The following is a 17,222-nucleotide window of genomic DNA, read 5'->3' on the forward strand; positions in this document are numbered from 1 at the left end:
TTATGGCAGCTTCTCCCATAGCATAGATTGAGGCCTTTGAATTGGGCTGCTTTTTGAGTATTGGAAACCCAGAAGCTTTCTTCCCAGGGCTTAGGAAACACTTGGATTGTTCTTGCAAGTGATGCATTTTTTGAGTATCACAATAAGAAGTGTTAGGGTGAGAGCCCTGTTTTTGCTTTCATCCCTTGAGCACAGTGGCTTAGAGAAGCAGCTCCATGGCTGATACTGGCATATAAACTGGCACTGTTCATTTGCTTAAAACATGAGATCTGAAATTCATCCATATACTGAAGTGTCTGTTTCTGGAATTGGACAAAATTTGCTTGCCAAACTACATGGCCTACTGCATATTGATTGCAGAGTCCCAGAGAAGTAACTGAGACTGTCTTGTCTTGGGCACGGGTAAAGTACACTCTTTCTGCTCTCTGATATAACTGAAATGTTTAGATGAAACTAATTTCTTTATCCTTTCCTTTTTCCTCTTATCCTGTGGTACTAAAGAGTAGCTAACAACCTGGGAATGTTTGTAAACTGCAAGTCTTGCTTTTAACCCACTTAACACTCTCATCAATCCCTGTGAAGTAGGAACATTCTTTCAACTATGACATGCAAATTTAACCTTCCTGGTAATTTCCACATGTGCTGCTATTCAAAGGTATTTTGTTTTTCTAGCTGCATAAGGAGCATGACCTCTGGTGCATAAAGATCACAATTGTTGGCAAATCCACGCATTTGTGAGACAGCTGTGCTGAACTGCAGGCTGTTGGCCAGGTCTGTATTGTGTACTTGCAAAAAGGAAGGTGTTGCCAACAGTGTTTGAGCACCTTGTACTGCAGCAGGGCACCGGGTATACATTGAACAGCCTTCATTTCTCCTGTGTGACAGGTGCTCTACAAGAGAGCCCCCATGGGCTGTGAGGGATCCCATGGGTCATGGAGCTCAGTCAGTTGTGATAGATACTGTGTCTAAGAACTTACCCTCATGGAATGAGAATTTTTAACTTACACTTCACTCTCTAGAGTGGGGAAAAAAACAGGCAACTGAAATAAGTAAAAGAGAAAGTATGTTGTGGACAGCAAGGCATAGTTCTGCACCCCAGATTACCATAGACTTCTAATGTATATGCTGATGACTTGAACCGTGCTTTTGCCAAGGAAAACAGAATGGTTTCCATAGTGAGAACAGAACCTTTTTGATTCAGCTTTAAGCTCTGTTCTCTCTCAAGAAACTAAGGATCTTTAAGGATGAAATCTTGCCAGCCCTTTGGGAGCTGTAACCCTTATTCAGCTCTCATTCCTTGCTAGCTTCCTCACGTGCTTTTCAATGAAATTCCGTCAGTGCTAAATTATCTGAACTCCCTCCAAACCCTCACTCACACATTGCAAAGGATTAAAAGTCAGGAGTATCTTAAAATGATCAAATTATGGCATCCCTGACAAATCTCATCCCTCACTGATGAGGTTCTAGAGAATAGTTCCAGATGGTATAGCTGTGTCTAAAATACACAGTCAAGCAATCCTACCTGTATCTTTTCTCAGGAGGCTTCATAAAATCTGATATTAAATGAGAGTTATACCTCAGAATTTTGCAGGCGCGAAGGACAAATACTTGTTAATCTTGACAGCTTGCCAAGAGTCATTTATGCAGGGATTATTATATTGGTATATATCTGTAGCTTAGAATACATTTAAGTTCTGTATTAACTGGTTGATTTTAATTACAATGTAGAAGTGTTCTAAAAAATTCCCTGTAGGTTTATTAATTAGGTTAATAAGCCTGCTGGTACAGAGTTCATTCATAGATCAAAAGTCACTGTATAGAGTAAACCATCTGTAAGTTACTGGTGGAAATTTTAACGGGACCTGTAGCCTTTCTCCTGGGACATGAACACAGGAAATGAACACAGCTTTTGGCTAATGTAGTAAGAAAGGCAGGTCTCCTTCTGACTGATGAGTTATTTGAAGATAGTCTTCTCTACCTACTATTTTCATTGGACAGGAGATGATGTTTTGAAATCACTTTTAGTCTGCCTGCTAGATCCATGTGTTTTGTCTTTGAATTTGCTTTATTCTCCCTTGACTGTGAATAAGAATGTCCTTCCTTGGCAGCAGTTAGTAAAATCTAAAATGTCACTTGCAATCACTTTGCAAATTTAGGCATGTTTCTAGTCATGCTCTGAATAAATTAGGGAACTCTGGAGTAGAAATGGTGTGTGGGTATCAAAAAAGGAGCAAAGTGCATTGGCATGAAAAGAAGACAAGAAGGTGATTAGGAGCAGTCAGCATAGGTAGGGAAGTCATCCTTAACCAAGTAGTTTGCCTTCTATGGTGGGACAACTGGCTGGAGAGATGAGGGAAAAGTAGTGGGTGTTGTCCACCTGGACTTCAGCAAGGCTTTTGACACTGTCCTCTGTTATATCCTCGCAGGCAAGCTCAGGGAGTGCAGGCTGGTCATGTGGACAGTGAGGTGATTTGAGAGTTGTCTGAACACCACGTCTCGGTGGGATTGGGATCAGTGGCACAGGGTCTGGTTGGAGGCATGTCGCTAGTGGTGTCCCCCAAGGTTCAGTATTGGCTTCAGTATAATTTAATTTGTTCCTCAGTGACTTGAATGAAGGGACAGATGCCTCTTCAGCAAGTTTGGTTATGACACAAAGCTGGGAGGGCTGTGGAGCTCTTCAGAAAGATTTGAAGGTTGGAGGGATGGGGAGAGTGGAACCTTTTGAAATCCAGGAAAGTATGGGGTCCTGCACCTGGGGAAGAGTAACCTCAGGCACCAGTACAGGCTGGGGGCTGACCTGCTGGGAAGCAGCTCTGTGGAGAAGGACCTGGGGGTCCTGCTGGACAGCAGTCTGTCCATGAGCTAGCAGTGTCCTTGTGGCCAAGGCCAGTGCTGTCTTGGGGTGCATCAGGAAGAGTATTGTCAGCAGGTCAAGGGAGGTGATCGTGCCCCTCCTCTCAGCCTGGTGAGGCCACATCTGGAGCACTCTGTCCAGTTCTGGGCTCCTCAGTACCAGAGAGACATGGAGATTCTGGAGTGGGTCCAGCAGAGGATGACAGAGGTGATGAGGGGACTGAAGCACCTCATTTGTGAGGAAAGGCTGAGGGAGCTGGGCCTGTTTATCCTGGAGAAGATAGGACTGAGAGGGGACCTCATCAATATATATAAGTGTCTTGAAGGGACGGTGTCAAGGATGGATCCAGGCATTTTGGTAGTGCCAAGCAATAGGACAAGAGTCAATGGGCAGAAATTGAAACACAGGTACTTCCACCTGAACATGAGGAACAAAATTTTTACTGTGAAGGTAACTGAACACTGGAAAAGCTACCCAAAGAGGTTGTAGAGTCTCCCTCACTGGAGATTCTCAGAAGCTATCTGTACTCAATCCTGAGTAGCATGCTCTAAGGGAATCTGCGTGAGCAGGGAGTTTGAATGAGATGACCTCCAGTGGTCCTTACCAACCTGATCCAGTTTCTGTGGATGAAAGAAGTTTGAGATTCCAGGTGTAGAACTTGAAGTGGAATGCAGTGGGGAGAGTGAGTAATGGTTGATATCCTATACAACAGATAGGCATGTTTTTGTAGTTTGCTCAGATTCCATTTTGCCTGGTTTATGCAAATACACAGGTGACTGAGTAAATGGTTATGAACCTGCTGACTTGAGTGTAGCTGAACTGCTTCGTGCCTGGTGGAGACCTGGCCTGTATGTGAGATAGTTACTTAATGGAACTGGAAGTAGTTAAAAAGCTGCTTGGATCAATTTTTGTTCTTTAAACTTTGGATACAAACATAGGAGAGTTAAAATCAAATGGCTTGAATAGATAGATTTCAGTGGTTGCATTGTATTGATTTGCTGCTAGTGTTATGTGGATCCTGGAGATATTTTACTTTGTGTTATTAGGAGAGCTTGGCTCTTTGTACCATGATGTTGTGTGGTGTCAATACTGCTTCTTCCTGTTGAAGAGAGGATGTTGGAATTCTTGGAGCCTATTCAGGAGTGCACTGTGTATATTATGAGGGACACGGTGGTCTTGTTTGAATAAACTGTTCATGGATAAGATCAGCCATGGTAACTAGCCAACTTCATTGCAAAATCCAAAATCATGTGCACCTGCATTGTGCTGATTAGGCCAGGGATGTCAAAAACATCACTTTCAGTTAACAATCTCCTGGTTGTTAACTCCTGCCAGCTTGAGAATTAATTTTCTTTAAAAGCCAGGTTTCTGAGCTACAGTAAATCTGTCCCAAGTTTGAAGATATTTAAAGTAAAATGAAGGAGGTCTGCTTTCAAAAGAAGTTATGCTGTTTTGGTTTTTTACCTAATGTAATGGAGGGAAGAATGTCGAATTCAGTCTTCTTGAACCATGAAACTGGAATGCATTAATGCCATTCTAGTTTATAAACATGGTGTTGATATTCCAGAGAACATTTCTAAAAACAGGGAAGAAAGTGCTGAAGTACTTGGGTAAGCAGTCAAAATGCAGAATAAGGTATATGAACCTACAATAATAAGATCAGGCTTTAGTAAAATTCGTAATGCATCTTATTTGGGGTGAGCTATTTGGCAGCTACTTTTTAAACACTTGGCACTTATGTAATATTTTACATTTTCTAATTAACAAAGCAAAAATAGCAAGGTGAAGTCATCCCACTGAAATCACATGTTGTTGCAAACATTATAAAAATACCAGCCTGTGAAGTGGAGAAGAGAAGGATTGACAGTCCTTTTAAAAGCAAACTGGTAAATGTTGATTTTAAAGGCACTGTTTTTACTGGAACTGAACTGTGGAAGACCAACAAAAAAGATAGCAATATGCACGCACATCTACACCTAGTGTGGTATATAGATGTTTGTCCGAAATGAAGGCTGTAAAAGGACTGTCAGGACCTTTGGAAATCAATGAGGGAGGATAGGAGAAGTAATCAGTCCTAAATGTCTGTGAACAGGAGAAAAATTGTCTGTCTTCTCTGTACTTCAGCAGCAATTTGTGAAGAGTCACCACTTGAGCCAAGGATTGAAGTGCAAAAGATGCTGCAACAACAGTAGTCGTGGTGTGCTATGAAGTGGTGGTGTGCTCTGCTGGGTGGGAGTAGGGAGTTCAATCTATAAAGGCCAGTTAAAATTGGCAGGAGGGACATGGTAGCCTTAGCAGGAATGTGCTTATATTATCTTCTCCTTACGTTAAGGGCTTGATTGTGTGTATGTTTCTTTGTTCATTACACAAATTGGACAAAGATCTGGGTTTGTTTCCCTTCTGCCTGGGCTACTAATGTATTTGTACTGCAGGGGATATCACAGAATGTTTGTTTCTACCAGCTCTGTGCTGAAGCATCCAGTTTCAGTCATGTAGTTGTGAGTATGCCAGCATTAAAGCAGATGCTGTGTGGAAATGCTTTATGCTTCTGTTTTATGTTCAGGAGGGGAACCAGAAATGCCTGTCTGCAGTCTTGTGTCCTCAGATGCAGAGACTAGAAAACACTTTCATTTGAGAACTTGTGATTTGATTGTCACGTAAGAAATGCACACCTGTTTTGTTCCTTGCAAGTGTACATCTGCATAATCTGTGCTGATTTTTTTTTTTTTGCTACTTGGTTGTCTCCTGTGAAGCAGAAATTGAAAATGTTTTCAGTCAGGCAGCTAGCTATGAAACAGAAAGTGCAGGCACACCATCTGGTTTTGAGATAATGTCCTCTGCCATGCCAAGCAAGATTAGACTCTTAAGCTTGAACAGGAGATCTGCAGGTGATAGGTGTTCCAGTTAACAGCATTGCCAGTGCTTCCTTTTTAGCTGAAAGAGTGAGGATGTGTTTGTAAAGGTCAATTGGCAAGACTATCCTCCACAGGAGATATGCAAACAAAGTCTGATCATCTGGTCATGTTGGCAAGCAGGCAAAAAAGAAATCCATGTTAGAGTTTATGGATAACTGGAAAAAAAAACCCAAACCCAATGTAAATTTTATTCAAGTCTTTTTAGTCTGTAACAATTTCACTTTATACAGGTGCGTAAAACGTCCACCTGAGATCAAAGCTCTGTGTGCTTTGGTATAGTGCAAACACCCAACCAACAAATTCGTCTGAAGATGAGTGACATAGGATCAGAAGTGACATGAGGTCACAGGGGGGTGAGGTCACCAACTTGTAGTCACTCAATTATCAGTGGCAGCACTGATACAGGTACTGTTGCTTTCTAACCCAGTGCCTAAGAAACTGGCATCTATGCTGTTTACTATTGCTATGAATCATTCTTCTTCCAGAGAGAAGGGTTTAATTTTTGTAATTTCAGAAGCCTTGTGAAATCGTTCTTGGGAAGTAATGTGATGTGTTTAAAATGAAACGATGTTGGCAAACTGGAAACCTAATCTGTTAGAGTCATCAGTTGTGTAAATAAACACAGCCTGTTTTTCAGCCTGAAAACTTTGGTCTATGTCTTCATCAAAACTATTTACAGCCTGAAAACTTTGGTCTATGTCTTTATCAAAACTATTTACAGCACTGTCACTGATTTCTAGATCTAGAGATGCCTAGATGGAAGTTGCTTCTATTGCCACACAATGTGAATTCAGTTGATTTAGGAACCCAGACTGACTTCTAATTTAATGCTAGAATTAGTGATTCTGTTGTCAAAGTTCATGTGATCTGTGAAACAGAATGTGATCTTCAGGGGTCCAGTGGAATTTTTTGTTAACCAATATGATTTCCATACCTGGTAAAATGGGGATTGAAACTTGTTCACTCTCTGTGGTGCTGCTAAAAGATTTTGGTGATTAGATTTTGCAGTTTCTGCACTGAAAATCTCTAGTCAGTGGATTCATGGGAGAAGGAAGGTGCTAGTTCCTGTGTCTGAGTGCCATGGAAACAGATATTCACTGTTTTCCTTCTCATTCTAGACTGAACTGCAGTACTTTTAGACCTCATGTTTTTAAATATAAACACTGAGTCAGTGTGGATCTCTGCAGGGCAGAACTTTCCTCTTTGTCCCATCAGTCATTGGAGTTAGACTTACCTTGGTATACTCTGCAACAGTGCACTGGACCTGGAAGGGGTTAAGGTCCTGCTACACTTTGCCATCATCTGAAGTAAGAACTGGAATCTTAACCCCTTCAAAATCTGCTTGTAGAGAATTGGTTTTTTTTAGATCCAAAGTGAGTAGCTGATAGGAGAAAGTTATAATGCACTCCTGGCTGTAAGCCCTGGGACTAGAGGTGGAAACTGAGTTTCAGGAAAGCACATGAAATGGCATATCTGCCTCATCTGAACCACACAAAGTTCACCTCTATGGAAGTTCATAGGGGTGACTGGCTATCTGAGTATCTTCTTGGGAGAGTTGGTCAGAGAAGAACCTTTGATGGGGTCATCACTTCTATTCCACATTGCTCACTGCTGGGCCTGAATTCCTTGGTTTATATTCAGCCATCCTGTTTCAGTCTGTTAATGCTAATGGCCTTTCACTGCATGGACATTGTGCTCCAGTGCTTGTTGAAAGAAGCTTCCAGGATTCTTAGATGGTTACGAAAACTATTGACTAGGAAATTAGGCAGCTCTTAATTAACTGGCTTGTAGTTTGCTTGTCTAGGTTCATATTTGTCTTTCGGATCGTGAGTGCTAACTCCATATCTACCTTGTGAACATGCAGGTACTGGTCCTTTATGATTTATATTTTTTTGTTTGGGGCGGGGTTTTCCCTCACAGCTGTGTGGGGCATTTGGTAGCTTGTGGAAATGCCAAATGGTGTTTGTGATGTAAGTTTTGTTTTTCTCTTTGTAGATGCTGGCCAAAGCAAGTGTCGATTAGAGAGAGCTCAAGCTCTGGAACAGGCAAAGAAGCCCCAGGAAGCAGTCTTCATCCCAGAATGCAACGAGGATGGATCATTCATGCAGGTAAAATTTCTGTTTACTTCCTTCAGCCAGGTTTTATGTGTCTGTGGGAGATTCAGTTTTAAGGCATGAGCCAAGTGATGATAGCAGAGTGGGTGCATGCTCTGACTCAGTTACTCAGGTAAAAATTTGAAAGCTGGGGACTTTAATCAAATGGAAGCTTTGATTCTATCACATTACCTTAAAGGACATACATATATATGCTATAGCATTCAGCTCCAATACAGTACAGGGACAAATGGCACTAAGCTTCAGCATTGCATAGAAACAAAAACAGTTGCAGGGGAGGTCAATATTTCCGTGAAGAGGAGCTGTAAAGAGAGCTGTGGCTTACACAGAGCAGGATGGGCCCAGCTGATTCTGCTGTTACCTCTGTTTCTTCTATCCCAGGAAAAAAGCAATCTATTCAGCCAATTCCTTCTGCAGGGTACTTCTTGTCCTATGCCCTGTTGTGATTTGGGGGTCTGGCAGAGAGGAGATGAGACTGCTTTGTTTGGTTTTTTGATTCTTCACTGTTCACTTGCTGAAGTTTGCCAAAGCAGGGTAGAAATGAAGAGTGATACTTGGTTCTCTTACCACTAGCATATTGAGTAGTGTCCTAGTGCTGACTGAACAGGCTGTTAAAAGTGGCTCATGCGTGGTTTCCTGACACAGTTTTATGCTGTCTGCTAAGTTTTGCACACATCTAAAAAGCCAAAACCCTGCAACCCTGTGACCTCTACTTTGTGAATTCAGGTAAATTACAGAATGATTTTTGCCTTAGCTTCCATACATTTAGTACTGCTTTACACACCTTCTTCCTCAGAAATTTTAGATACATTAGTTGTTTTCAAAGTCTTTTGAAGGTAAAAGAAATTCCAAAAGAACATCAATATTGGCTTAAAAAAAGATGAGAAAGGCAGAGAGCTTTGGGTTTGGTTCAAACATTTTGTGATGCCTGGGGGAATAGGAGAGGAAAGATTTTTTTTTTGTGATAACCCACCAAAATTTTTATTCCCCTCCTCAGCCGTACCCTCCCTCCCTGCTGTGTGGGAGTGTTTTTGTTTTTTGATGGTGAGGTGGAAAAAGTTTTATTCATCCTGCAAACTTTGCATGCTCTTTGGGGCAGCATCATATTTTTGTACAGTGTGAATCATCATGAGAAGGTTGGGGTAAGAGAAGATGGCTGCAGTTTCATGCAGTTTAAGTGCACTGTGAATTGCTGAAATTTGGTTTTGTGTAGAGCTGCTCAGATTGTGTTGGCACTGGAGGAGAATATAAAACCTAGCACAGTGGGCCAACATGGAACAAAGTGTTCCACATTAAACTTCACAGTTCAAGAGAAAAAGGCAAGAAAGGTGACTTTGAAATGTCTATCACCTGTCCATCAATCTCTTGGAGAGTAAAGTTGGTGAAATTTTTCTTTATAAGCTGGACCGATAGTATAGTTGATAAAGCTTTGTTTCAGACAGGTTTATTTTGAAGGTTGATGGCAGTGTCTGGATTGTGGAGCAGTTGCTGGACGTTTCCTGCACATTCCGTGGCTAGTGTTGGTTGTCAGCTGAGGGGCAGCATGAAACTGCTTACAAAAATTGTGTGTTGTCAGTTGGCAGCCAAGTGATATGTCACATTCTTCCTTCATTCAGTTCTATCTGTGAACACTAAAGTGCTTTTGTTTTACCTGGCCTGATGAAGGAAGCCTCTGATCTCTTTGTATCTGGAATTAACTGAAATTCATATCATTCCTTGGGTTGAAAAAATACCCTACGTTCCAAATACCTCATCAGTTATATTGCAGCATTTTAGGTAATAGTCCCTGCATAAGATTTAAAGTGAAGAATAATGTCCAAGAAAGCTTACTAATTTCAACCTGCATTTGAGGTGAATATTTCCTTTAGCTTCTGGTTGCAATGAATTAAATTGATTTTTAAAATTATGTATAAAAATTACAATTTTGGTGAACAAGCTAAACAGTTTTGCTTTCAGCAACTCATGAATAGATCTTGCCTGAGGGAGGTTGTTTGGAACTGAATCTCTTGTGCAGAGAATTGGTGCTCCTGGGTTCTGTTCTACAGGGAGGCTGTGTTCTTGGAGTCCCTAGGCCTTGCTGAAGTCAGCTCTGGACTGTTGCTAATTTATTCTAGTTCAGTACCCAGAATGTTGCTCTGTCTAGACTGCAGAATCTCAATTAGGAAGTCTACAACAGAGCAGCATCTCTCAATGAAGTTTCCAGTGGAGATACCCACTGTGCTCTTCAACATGGAATCCCCATCCCAGTAAGAGTCTAAGCAGAGTCACATGTTTCAGGGTATAGTTGTCTACGGAGACTTTTTCAACAGCTTCTCCCTTTCTGTGTAACTTTTACTGAAAGAGTGTTCTATGTAGAAGAAAAATTCTGATCAGAGAGGAAACACAGATGCATGCATATATTTAGAATATTAAATGACTGAATTGTTACAGCACTCATTCAAGATGTAGATGACCTGCTTTCAGCTCCTGGAATTGTACCCAGTTCAATACTGAATTTTGGGGGTGGATCCACTGCAGATTGGATGGGGCTGTAGGATGGTGATGGGAGCACAGCTCCTCTGCTGCTGTGATAGCGGCAGCGTGTACCACATGGGCAGCAGCTGCAGGAGGAAGAGCGTGCTCACCTTACCTCCTCCTGCTTCCCTGTAGGGTTGGATTTACCACAGTTAGATGTGGGAACAAGGGTGAAAGGGAGGAGGGCCTAAAGGCAAAAACCTTAGTTTGTCTTGCATTTAAACCGTGTCTTACAGAGACATTGTGCATTGTCTTAAACACTCGTATGATCTGCCTGGTTTTCACTGTCTGTGCAATTTAGACTAAAAGCAGTGTTGCTACTGATTCTGTTGCTCAGCTGATCAGTTTTCCAGTTTTCCTATGCATGACTAGGTATAGTGGGGTTTGTGTACTGCATCAAGAGGAGCAGACACTTGTCAGCTCACTGGTTGTCATAACTGTTTCAATGCACTGTGTGTGCTGCTTCCTTTGTTGTTGAGTATGTGTATTACAAAGATCTTATCAAATACCTTTTTAGTGCTTACGTATCTAAAAACGTGACGTGGATTTGCATCATGAAGAGGTTGTGGCACTGCAGGCATGGTAGGATGACTGTAAATGGGAGCAGACCTGATTATATCCTCTGGAATTGCTATGTCTTTAAATTTAAGTCTGTGTGGGGAGTATTACTTCCTATAACAAAATCTCACTGCATTTAGCTCACAGTAACATAAGTAGGCAGATAAAATCCAAGTTACTCACAACATAGATTTGTTAGATATGAGTAATTTGATTAACTGTAGAAAATGGAGGTCACGTATTGTTGTGCAAAATTTAATATCACTAAAACCAGTTTTTGTTCCCAAGACTTATGCCTTTTTGCTGTTATGCTGTATTTTGCATAAATGCCATTCCTTTTCCATGCAGCACTTAACCTGCTGTGATCTGTTTTTCATAAACAACAGGCACTAGTGGGTAATCTGCACACTTTCTTTTGCTGCCTAGTGCCATTGGGCTTGTTGCCATGGGCTGAGGGAGTCTCACATTCTTTATAGTTTTCCCCAAGCAGTTTTTCAGAAAAGGTTGCTGAGATTTTAAATGGGATCTGTTTCAGACAGATTAATATCAACATGAATAATGTTAATCCTGCCTTGGGGATGTAGTTTTGTGGGACTTTGTGGTATGTCTTGCTATTTGCTGCCACCTTTCACTGTCTAGTTGTGGTTTCTTTTCCTCACAAGACTGCATACAAGTGTCTGAGGGCAAGTCTCCTTGGAGAGTTTCTTTGAGTTTAGGATTCTTAAAATCTGGCTCTGGGTGCAATTATGATGCAGCACTAAGATTTCTCTTAAAGCGAGAGCATCAGTCAAACCTGTTGTCTTATGACAGGATCAGTGAGTGGGCTGACTATCAGAGCAAGTTCTCCATTATCAGAGAGCTTCCAGAGCACTCTCACGTCTGAGTAAGATAAGTCTGCTTGGAAAGTGATCTGTATTAGGGTCCATAGCAATAGTGTCACTCCACACTATGCTAATGCACATACAGAGTTCTGTTTTCTCCCAAGTTCCGCAAACAGCCCTTTCTAAAGATACGGGGAACCCTTTCAGCCCTTAGTGTGACTTCATGATCCAAGTCGGCTCCTCTATATTGGCTAGTGTAGTGTGATGCTGGGCAGAATTACAAACTCACTTCTTAATGCAGCAAGGTACTGTGTAGACATGTCCCACATTCTCTGCATGCTGTCTATTATTCCATTATTCAGTGTTCATATTCCAGCGCTACTAAGCTCTCCAGGACTTCATCTCTCCTTTCAGAAGAGAAGAGCACAGTCTATCTTGCTAGATTAAAGAAGCTCTTTATAAAAATAACTGTGTTTTAATTGGTAGGTGATTCTGGCTTTTTTATTAAAAGACATCACTTCTATAAAAGATTCTAGTTGCAGCTCTCAGTGAGTACTCCTCTCGAGGTTGGTCCACTTGCTTTCTTCCTGCATCTTTCATTATGTTTCTCATTTGTATGTTGTGCTAAAGATAACCCATGAATGGGTAAAGAGGTAAGACCTTTGGCTATTTATGGCATTTCTTCAAGAATGCCATAAAGAAGCACCAGTTGAGGTAGCAAAGGAACAGGTTTTTAAAGTGGGAGTGGACGTTATTTAGGAAAGTGACAATGTAAGATCATTCTTAGCTTCAAAGTGTCACATTCTGTGTCAGAAGTAAAAAGCCTCTCTTGGGGACCCCTCTCCTGAGCTAAAAATAATATATGTGTCAGTGTGTGTGATGGGAATGCCCTTGATCATGACTAAGATTCTTTTGCTTCAAATAATTTCTTTCCCAGGTTACAAGAATAGTAAAATTCCTGTGGAGCAAGCATTTCTTGAATGATGCATAGACTTGAGGGAAGTGGGTGCTGTGTAAAACCCTGGTGAGAATATTTGCACAACATCATTTGTGAAGAATTAAATACGACTGGAGAACAGAAAAAGTGACAAAAATTATTTAAGGGGCTGCAGTCCCAAAGAAGCTTAAATGCAAGATGCAGGCTGATTTATATCTGCCTAAAATTGCCTATAAGGGTGGGATGGGCTTCTGACAATAATCAGCTGACTCTAAATGTAGCAAAAAGTATGGCAAGATCCAGGGTCTAAGCATTACAGCAAGACATGTGAACCAGAACAGAGGCATCACCATTTAGAGTTCAGATAAATAGCCATCAGGCCAGTGTGCCGGTTGAACACCAATAACTTGCATTCAGAGGACTTTCTAGCGGAGCCTCAATGGCTTGAATAGAGGAAAGACTTGATTAAAGAATTGCTGTGTGAAGCTGGCTTCTGCTTCTTGGGTCAGACTTATTTAGCTGTTTTTACAGTGTTTACAGGGAGCACCTGGGTGCAGCCAGGATTTGGAGCCTTACCTTGTGCTGTGAGTGTAGTCAGTAGCTCTGCTGCCTGCCCTTACCCTCAGCAGTGCCATTCAAAAACTACATATGTTTTTTTCTTTTTTCATAGGAATGTAGCTTTGAATACAGAAGCAATGTTCATCCCTTCTCATCTCTGCCCTCTATTGTGGAAGGAGCCAGGAAATGTTTGCTTGATCTGGGATGGGAATGGGTTGCTAAACTTTTAATCTGAACAGCAGTGAGAGGCTAGTGTGAGTGTTGCTGTTCCTGCACTCAGCCAAGCAAGTGCTTGTCTAAGGTGCTCTCAAGCCTCTTACAGAAAACTACCTCTTTCTGTAACTCCATGGAAAATGGTTTCAGCCATCACAGAATTGCTCCTTTGCCTCTGTTCTGTCATATATGTGCATGCAATTTCTCTCTCACTTCCAGTTTGCATTTGATCCTTCTTTGTCAAATAGCTGTGAAGGGATACTTCTTGCTTGTTTAGAAGCTTTGGACTACTTGGGAATCTGGTTCTGGCATTGCCAGTGAGATACTGAGGAAACCCAAAGAATGGCTTTGTTTTCCCTTCAGGAACTAAAGAGGCATAGTCATCTACCAGTGACTGCTCTTTTAATGTTTACATATTCTAAGGAATTTTATGAGAGCAGATATTTAATTGTATGGCCAGTATATTGGCTGCTGTTTGATTTCACACATTGTAATGGCAGGGTGAAATAGAGAAGCTGCTGCTTCACTTTTAATTTCGGGAGTGATGATGGAGTAATTTTTCTTGTGTTTGTTCCTCATGCTTTTCATCCTTCAGTTGAGACACAGATGAGATATCCTTTCTCTCCATAAAAAATAGGAACAGTGTCCTACTGCATGATCAGGGATTTGGCTGCTTACAGTGCTTTAAAATGCATTTGTATTTTTTTTTTAATGTAGATTTTAACAGGGAATCGGTTGAAGACCTCAAGCAATTTACAAGTTTTATTTGTCTCATCTCCTATTATGTAACTTACAATGTTCAGCTGTTGGACAGGTGTATGTTAATTTGAGATGTCAAATTCTGTCATGTGCCTTTCTAGCAGTAATGGGTTCTGTAGCTGCAGCTTGGTTAACAATCAAATCTATTAAGTAGTAGATAAGTTTGTATTTTAGTATGAAAGATTGTATTTCCTCAGTTTCAATGCTTAGCTTTAGAAGACTGAGAGCCAAATAAGTCAAACACACTTTCTCTGACATCTATTTTGATAGAGGCAAAATTAATGCAATAACTGAAGATCAAATCTGTGCATTAAACATCTGTCATGCTTGTGTAGTTACTTTTCTGATTATAACAGTGTTTAAAAATCTCACTACTTTGGGAGTAGGTTTAGAATGAGGTTGAATTTTGGGTTGACAGTTGAAATTTTATTTAGAAATAAAAGCTCAAACATAAGATAAATGGAAAACTTCAAAGTAAACCCCCACATTTTAGAGATTCCTTACTGTAAGTGCTCTGAAATAGTTGACATTTTACATTTGTTTACACACAATGCTTAGAAATGGTAATAGATCAGCCACTGCCTTTACATTTTTTCAGTGTCATACCAGTCCTGTGTAACTGATGAGGAGTATACCTTTCCCCTCAGCCTTTAAGTTGCAAATTCTAGAGCTGTAGGCCACTGTTGTTAGGACACCAAAATATGCTGAGAACTGGTCAGGTATCATGGTGAAAAGTAGTGTGTCTCAAAGTGAAGACATTCAGGAAGAACAACTGCGTACTGATTCCTGAGGTTTCTGAAGTGTCCATTCTTCTTGGGTAGCTGTCTGGCCTTTAGGATAATGAGCTTTAATTGCAGTTATCTCTCATAGGGGAGTACTTTGGTGCTGCAGTAGAACGTGTGGTTGTGGTTGTTGTGAAAGTCAGTCTCAGACTTTTTCCCTTCCTTTTTTTAATGGCAATGTGGAGGAAGAATGGGATACCAGTCCAAGGAAGACTAGCATTCCTTAGCCTGGTTATTTACAAAATTATTTCACTTCTAAGGATGTAATGTGCTTGGTTTGCATAAGTGAGTGTATGTACTTGATAGCTCTCCACTGAGGTGAGTTACATAACATACTCTTAGTTAATGCATCTATCCTAAATTTGTCAATACTTTTTTTTTTTTACTCCTCTGCTATGTACTTTGTTATTTTTCTGAAGCTTTGGCTAAAGGACTCTCAAGTGACTAATACTTGAATTTTTCAAATGCTGGGTACACTGGATTTTTTTATATAATGTAACATGGAATGGTCTTGCCCTACGAATTGAAGACCCTGTCCTGGAAATTAGCTTTATCTCTTGGTAGGAGTTTTGCAATTAATGCTCAGATGTAAAGACAGCTTCTTGTGCTGTTGGGAATGCAGTTTTAGGTGTGTGTGATCAGCAAAGATAAACTCTAAACACAAACCCAAGCAGTTCCATCACCTTTGTTTTGAGTATTCAATTGATTAGATTGAGCAATAACAAATATTTTCTAACTTGATTATTGCTAATTATAGTCATAGTGCATTTAAGTAATTTGCAATTAATTTTTTGATATATTGAGAGAAGAAAAATGAAACTGCAAATAGTGGTGACAGTGACTGCAGTAACATGGGTACATGAGATTACTGTTGATTTTGGCTACTAAAAGTAAATGCTTGAGGCAAAATGATTGATTTGCACTTTAGTAAAACCCAAGATAAACAAGTAAAACCCAAGATAAACACGACATACCGTGTTATAATTGCTCTTAGATCATGTTTTATGTGATATTCAAAGCCTTTTAAAAAAACTGTCATTAAGTCTCTGAACAAACTTTGCTACCTTAGGGCATTGAAGCCAGCTGTCAGCGAGGGGGAATGACTGGTTTAGCTCAGAAGGATCTCTAATGAGGGGAACAGCACAAACACCCCATCACTCTTCTCTTCTGTGTGAAGAGGACTGGACTGGGAAATTGGTTTCAATGAACTTGTTTGGAAAAACAGAGAATGGACAGAATTAATTTTATAAGTAAAATAAAAAGGTAGTTTCTGAAGTGGTCTCATGTCATGGCTTTTTTCCAGAAATTTATTGAAGGAGCCATCTCTAGTTTTATAGTAACATGTGCACTCCTGTACCATTTCAAGATCCTGATGTGCACATTTAGCCACAGTTGAAAGTATGTTTGCTAGAAAGGATTTTGGGACCTATTAGTATTTACACAGATGCCTGTAAATGATAATTTACTTTTTTCTCAAAGATGTCAAAGGCATCCTGAATTTCATCTAAATGCTGGCCACTCTGAAAGCTGAGGCAAAGGCTGTAATTAGATTTGTTAGAATGAAACTCTACTGCTGCTGAATTAATATCTGCATAGATGTTACTTATATCAGTCTGCTAGGACTAATATATTCTCACTTGAGAGGTTCTATACCTGAATTAGTAATTTTGGTGTCTTCCTGTGGTGAAGGAAGGGACTGGGCAACTCTAGATATTCCATTCAGAAGTAGAGCTTTAAAGTCAATCAAGATGAATTTTGTATTGTGTACCTTTTGACTAATTAGAACCTTCATCAAATGTTCTGAAGTCCACGTCAATATATGAGGAGCAAGCATGTTGGATCTTGCTCCTACTGTGTAGTTTGACATAGTAACACAATAGGGCTTAAATATATCTGGAGAGGGTTTGTTAACATAAGTCAGAATTGTATTTTTCCAGCGATGTTTACTGAACAAAATGCTTTTGAAATGCCTACAGATGGTGCTTTCAAGTAGTGGCTATGCAGTTTGGGACAGGGTGGCGTTTCCATGACCCAGCTGGGATGCAGTGGGACAACTTTTTAGTAACAAATACTGTTCAATAAACAGTAAGAGGGATATAGCAGAAGGTGGAATGAGCTGAGACACAACTGTTCCATTCACTAACTAAAGTGTTCTCAGGTGATTACTTGTAACTTCCTTTGTCTCCCGAATTTCAGC

General features: G+C 40.5%; 1 protein-coding gene across 8 annotated transcripts in view; it reads left to right on the forward strand.

Annotated features, from left to right (window-relative positions):
* Positions 1-17,222, forward strand: part of SMOC1 (SPARC related modular calcium binding 1) — a 166,020-nt gene that overhangs the window by 76,875 nt on the left and 71,923 nt on the right. For all 8 annotated transcript variants that reach the window (XM_085062182.1, XM_085062184.1, XM_085062185.1 and 5 more), the window contains one exon: positions 7,765-7,877. In XM_085062182.1, coding sequence (XP_084918308.1) covers positions 7,765-7,877 — 113 coding nt within the window. The remainder of the gene's footprint in view (positions 1-7,764; positions 7,878-17,222) is intronic.

The sequence above is a fragment of the Lichenostomus cassidix genome, chromosome 5 (genome assembly GCF_008360975.1).
Source record: "Lichenostomus cassidix isolate B80296 chromosome 5, HeHo_3.0, whole genome shotgun sequence".
NCBI classification, from domain to species: Eukaryota; Metazoa; Chordata; class Aves; order Passeriformes; family Meliphagidae; genus Lichenostomus; species Lichenostomus cassidix.